This window comes from Camelina sativa, chromosome 17 (genome assembly GCF_030686135.1).
Source record: "Camelina sativa cultivar CO46 ecotype springtype chromosome 17, ASM3068613v1".
Taxonomy (NCBI): domain Eukaryota; kingdom Viridiplantae; phylum Streptophyta; class Magnoliopsida; order Brassicales; family Brassicaceae; genus Camelina; species Camelina sativa.
In genome coordinates, this window is record NC_141896.1 from 30471369 (window position 1) to 30477362 (window position 5994).

Consider the following 5994-nt stretch of genomic DNA (forward strand, 5'->3'; position numbering starts at 1 on the left):
AGAGTTTGACAACTTTCTGTGTTAAACAAAGTACTTACGTACGTACGGTTGTTTTAGGAGGTTTTAGAGAGTGATCTCAAACTCTATGTATTCAGAAGAGACATATAAAACTAAATAAGTTCAAATATTATCTTGTGAAAGGTACATAACTACATATTCTTGAAACGTAATGTTGTTTTGTTCTAGTATAAATATAAGTCATAGGTAACATATATGTGTTTGTGAACTTGAATTCGGGTAATAACACAGTAAAAATATTAATACAAACCAATACGCTGCGTATACGTGTCCTGAACTATAAATCTAAATGGTATTAACTTTGTAAAATATCTTCAAAAAAAAAAATTGTAAATTATTAACATGATGCAAATGTTCTAAAGATTAAGATGATCATGTTAATTGCTTATTGTAAAATGTCCTGATCTGTAAACCTAAATATTACTTTGTAAAATATAAACATTTGCAACTTTGTAGAATATTAAATTCGAGATAAAAAGTTATAATAAAAAAGATACTGACAATTTTAATTGCTTACCCAAATTATTGCAGTAATTAAATATTTTATATCACACGTAACTTCGTGAAGAAGAAGTGTTTTGCCTATAAATATACATGTGCACTAGGCAGAGAAACAAAGAGCAGAAGTTAAAAATACAGAGAGAGACCTCTGATACACAAAAAACGAGAGAGAGAGAGAGAGAGAGAGAGAGAGAGAGAGAGAGAGAGAGAGATGGCGGGCGGTAAGTGGCGGTTCCTAGAAGTAGCAGTAGCACTAATGGCGTTGCAGTGGTGGTGGAGTTATAATGGTAACTTAGCTGAAGGGTTTCCAAAAGAAGATCTTGTGACAAAGCTGCCTGGACAACCTGAAGTGGCATTCAGACAATTCGCTGGTTATGTCGATATTGATGTCAAAGCTGGTCGGAGCCTCTTCTATTACTTTGTCGAAGCCGAGAAGCAACCACACACTAAGCCTTTGACCCTTTGGTTAAATGGAGGTTTGTTTTACTGACACTGGTTCTTGTTTCTCAACTTTGTAGATTTTCATTGAAATTGGGTATCTAGACAATAGGATAAAGTTGTCGAAATTAAATTTAAGAAATGTTTATAATTTTATATGATTACCTTTTGGTATCTTTATTTGTAAATATTGGTTTTATAGAATTTAAAACCAAATCAAGTTTTTTTTTTTTTTTTCGCAACCAAATCAAGTTTATATATATGTAATTTTGTTTTATTTCCATTCAACTTGAATTTTTATTTCAATTTGGTTTGGTTTAAATAAAAATTAACAAAATTTGAAAATATAAAAACTTATTTATCATGTGAATGACTACTATCTATCTTTTAGTGGATTTTGCTTTGATTGGTTACATAATTTTAAACTTTTAATTTCAATATTTCTGGCTTTAAATTTACAAAATTATTCAGTTTCTTAACTATTTTTTTGGTCCAAATGCAGGACCAGGCTGTTCTTCCATTGGAGGAGGAGCTTTCACAGAGTTGGGTCCATTTTACCCTACTGGAAATGGTCGTGGCCTCCGTAGAAATCCCAAATCTTGGAACAAAGGTCTCTTCCCCTCTCTTCTAGTTTCTTTCATTAACAAATGAGAAATTTTGTGACGTTAACTTAATTACTATGATGTAGCCTCAAATCTGTTGTTTGTGGATTCACCGGCTGGAGTAGGATGGTCTTATTCGAACACAACTTCTGATTACACCACTGGCGATGAAACCACTGGTATTATATAATCTTTCTAATGATGAAATCATGTTTCATTAACAAGGTTTTCAGAAAAAAAAAAGACTAATTCTTGAATGATGAGTTTTAAATTATAGCCAAGGATATGCTGGTGTTCATGTTAAGATGGTTAGAAAAATTTCCACAATTCAAGACTCGAAACCTCTTTCTGGCGGGCGAAAGCTATGCAGGACACTATATACCTCAACTAGCTGATGTGATACTCGAATACAACACTAGACCCTCAAGTAGATTCAAGTTCAAGCTCAAAGGCATTGCAGTAAGCAATATGAATTATATAATTTTTTTTCTTTCAAATCTCTGTTTAGCTAGCCCTGTTTTCGATTGATTCCTTTGTTTTTTATTCAGATAGGAAATCCGCTTTTGAAGCTTGACCGGGATGTTCCAGCAATATACGAGTTCTTCTGGTCACATGGGATGATCTCTGATGAACTTGGACTCACCATCATGAACCAATGTGACTTTGAAGATTACTCCTTCTCAAGTACACACAACATAAGCAAACCCTGCGAAGCCGCAATGAGTGAAGCTGGAACCATCATCACTCAATATGTCAATTACTACGACATACTCCTCGATATCTGCTACCCGTCCCTCGTTGAGCAAGAGCTCAGGCTCAAGAAAATGGTAAGAAAGAAAAAACGAGTCTACCCCAAGACTTATACTAATTGGTTGCATTTACATTTACATAGTATTATATAGTACATTTTAATTAAAAAACCCCCCAAAATATAAGTGTTTGGACAAAAAATTATTTTCTTATTAACACCCTAGACGCAAATGTAAAAAGTAACTATATTTGCGTTTGACTTTACACTGCAAAAATATTTTATGAATTAAAAAAAAAACTCTTTTAATATAGAAACGAAAATATAAAAACTTCGTCGAAGTTGTGATATATGTTGTTAAAACAAAACGCTTTGAATATGGTGTTTAGGGTACAAAGATGAGTTTTGGGGTGGACGTGTGCATGAGCTATGAAGAGCAATTGTATTTAACTCTTCCTGAGGTTCAAAAGGCTCTCCATGCTAACCGAACTCAACTGCCATATGAATGGTCTATGTGCAGCAGGTATATATAACTTGAACTTGAACCATCTTATAATTAATCTTATATCTCATTTAATATCTAACTCTAAGTTTGTGTCACATCCTCACAGCCTCTTGAACTACAATTACAATGACGGGAACACCAACATACTTCCAATTCTTAAGAGAATCGTTAAGAGCAAAGTCCCTGTTTGGGTCTTCAGGTAAATCGAAGTCCCTTCTTTTAGGCCCTTTTCTATCCTCACAGCCTCTTGAACTACATACAAAGTTCTTTTTTCAAATTTATAAAATACAGTGGGGATGAAGATTCTGTAATTCCACTTTTGGGTTCGAGGACTCTTGTAAGAGAACTTGCAGATGATCTCTACTTAAACACCACAGTGCCCTATGCAGCTTGGTTCCACAAAGGACAGGTTTGTTCCACAAAAAACCTTCAGTATGCATGCTCTGCCCTTGGCTTGAGCATCTAGCTTCTTTTTTTTTTCGCTTGGTTTGATTTCTTTGGCATTAATTTAGGTTTTTAGAAGATAGGTTTGCTTCCATTGGTTCGGATTTTTCTTATAAAATATGGAGAAAATAAACTAAATACGTAAATTAAATTAAGTCATATGTTTTAGGTATACTCAAAGAATGTGTTTATGGTCTACATTTTAGTTGATTTTCACTTTTAAGTGACTTGTTCAGTTCGGTTGTACTATATTTGGTTTTGGTTTTAGTTCTGGCTTCGCTTATGTATTGTTTAAAAAATTACTAACGTTATGATTAGGTTTCAATTTTAAAATTTTAAAATTTGTAGTTCATTTGGTTTTGTACTTAAATTTTTTCAACACCTAATTGTAAACTTATTGACGTGAGGTAGGTCGGTGGATGGGTGATAGAGTATGGGAATCTACTGACATTCGCAACGGTGAGAGGAGCAGCTCATATGGTACCGTACGCACAACCCTCAAGAGCTTTACATTTGTTCACAAGCTTTGTGCTTGGCCGGAGACTGCCACACAAATCGCCTCCTGCTCTTCATGAATAAATTAACGAGAAAGGGTTCTCTCTCTTTCTTTTTTTCGTTTGTCGAATTGGTGGTTTAAGTCTACGGGGGATGTAGTCGAGGTTTATTTTTTTTTTGTTCTTATCTTTTTCTTCTGTTTTTCTTTAGAGATCAGTTTCTTTGTTTCCGTTGAAAGCAATTCTTGAATACCATTATGATATACATGGTGGAATGTCAAAGTATTTTACAAGATAAACACTATAGACTTCACAATTATCTAGGGTTGAAAAACCAACGTTGGAAGTTGAAACTATATAGAAGGATCTCGAATATCTTGAATATACTTTGGGAAATATTACTAGACTAATTTTCATTTTCTGAAAAAGAAAATATTACTAGACTATTTTTCTCGGGAAAGAAAAAGAATATATTACTTGTTATAAAATTAATGTGAGTATATATCACCTGCACAAATATTCTTCTTCATGTAAATCATATAACAAGTGTCCTTTCTCATGTAATGTATGTGACACTTTTACTTGATTCACCATTTGTCACCAACCGGTAAATAAAGAGAATAAACATTTAACAACACTAATTCTCTTGTTATCAGTTATGAGAGTACTATTTACTTTGTTTTTTTCTCTTTATTTTTAATTTAACAAGAGAAAAATGTGGGTTTGAAAAACCAACGTTGGAAGTTGAAACTATATAGAAGGATCTCGAATATCTTGAATATACTTTGCGAAATATTACTAGACTAATTTTCATTTTCTCAAAAAGAAAATATTACTAGATTATTTTTCTCGCGAAGGAAAAAGAATATATTACTTGTTATAGAATTAGTATGAGTATACATCACCTGCACAAATATTATTCTTCATGTAAACCATACAACAAGTGTCCCTTCTCATGTAATGCATGTGACACTTGTTTACTTGATTCACCACTTGTCACCAGCCGGTAAATAAAGAGAATAAATATTTAACAACACATCCCTCTATATATAGGATTCATATAAGAGAGAAATATGTAGTAGTGAGAAGTCTTACTATTGTTTCTAAGTTTTTGTTTAGTTTCTCTTTAGCTTCTCACTAAAATTCATTCACTCATCTCTCTAGATCTCTTCTTCTTTTGATTCCTCTTATAACAAACATCTTGTTACCTCCAACCTTATAACACAGTTCACAATATTACTAAGATTTATACTACTTATTAGCATTATTGAAAAGCAGCTTCTCATGAAGCTTTGCAAGTGTTGAAAGAGTGTCTCAGCCTTGAACATGGTCAGTCAGCGACTTCTAATCTTATGATATATATTACCCACCAAGATAAATTCAACTTCAGATCAATGACCTTGCCAAAGTAAAGCGAGTTTATCAAAATGAGTTGTACGTAAGTCTTAGGAGATAAGATATACTCATTAACTGTTTATGTACCTTTTTCTACTTTTTTTTATTAATACTAAGTTTTGAATCCACGTTACGCGTAGATTTATTTGATATATTTTGGTAAAAAATTATATGTGATTGATGACAGTTATGAAATATTAGCTTATATAAAATTTTAAATTATAAATAATTTATGAAATTTTCTTTTCAGATACAATTTTTTTTTTTAAATATAAAAGTCACTTGTGTTTAAAAATTCAAATCTGATCAAAAGAATCATGAAATTAATTGGACGTCCAGGCGAGGCGGATCGAACTGGTGACCTAGCATATCTTAAACCGTTTCTTTGACCATCAAACAAACAAGATATTTTTATAATCATGAATTAATCTTATTTTCTCATATTTAATTGACAATCATCTTGTTTTCTTACTTTTCATATTCTTTTTCATCATTTTCATTGTCAAATTTTCATGATAAATGTCATCGTTACTTTTGTCGTCCGGTTCTTCGCTATACTCTTCTTCTTCCTCTTCTTCATTAGCTTCCTCACATTCTTCTACTGAATAATCATTTAAAACCTTTTTTTTAGACTACCACACAAATTGTTAACCCATCAAACTCTAAAACCAAAATCATTGCCTCTCGTCTCGTAAAATTTGTGCAATTCATGGACCAGCTTAGTTACTACATGCACCCAATCATTGATACTTTCACCTGATACTTATTCGGTTTTAGATCCACACGTATTAAAACTTTTCAAACCAAAATCCTTAATAATACAAAATTGCAAATTACTTATAGAGAAAG

General features: G+C 32.4%; 1 protein-coding gene across 1 annotated transcript; it reads left to right on the forward strand.

The window, feature by feature from the left end:
- Positions 1–628: 628 nt before the first annotated feature.
- On the forward strand, positions 629–4049 carry LOC104757929 (serine carboxypeptidase-like 44). The gene is made up of 9 exons (XM_010480721.3): positions 629–995; positions 1460–1567; positions 1646–1738; positions 1837–2018; positions 2108–2386; positions 2697–2830; positions 2919–3011; positions 3104–3221; positions 3668–4049. Exons 1-9 carry the CDS (start codon positions 731–733, stop codon positions 3833–3835), a joined length of 1440 nt encoding a protein of 479 aa, XP_010479023.1. The 5' UTR covers positions 629–730; the 3' UTR covers positions 3836–4049.
- Positions 4050–5994: the final 1945 nt, after the last annotated feature.

Excerpts from the sequence above, each read along its gene's own strand:
- LOC104757929 (XM_010480721.3), top strand. The coding sequence starts at position 731 with ATGGCGGGCGGTAAGTGGCGGTTCCTAGAAGTAGCAGTAGCACTAATG. Across the intron at positions 1,568-1,645 it reads TCCCAAATCTTGGAACAAAG|CCTCAAATCTGTTGTTTGTG; the intron begins GTCTCTTCCCCT and ends ACTATGATGTAG. Across the intron at positions 2,019-2,107 it reads TCAAGCTCAAAGGCATTGCA|ATAGGAAATCCGCTTTTGAA; the intron begins GTAAGCAATATG and ends TTTTTTATTCAG.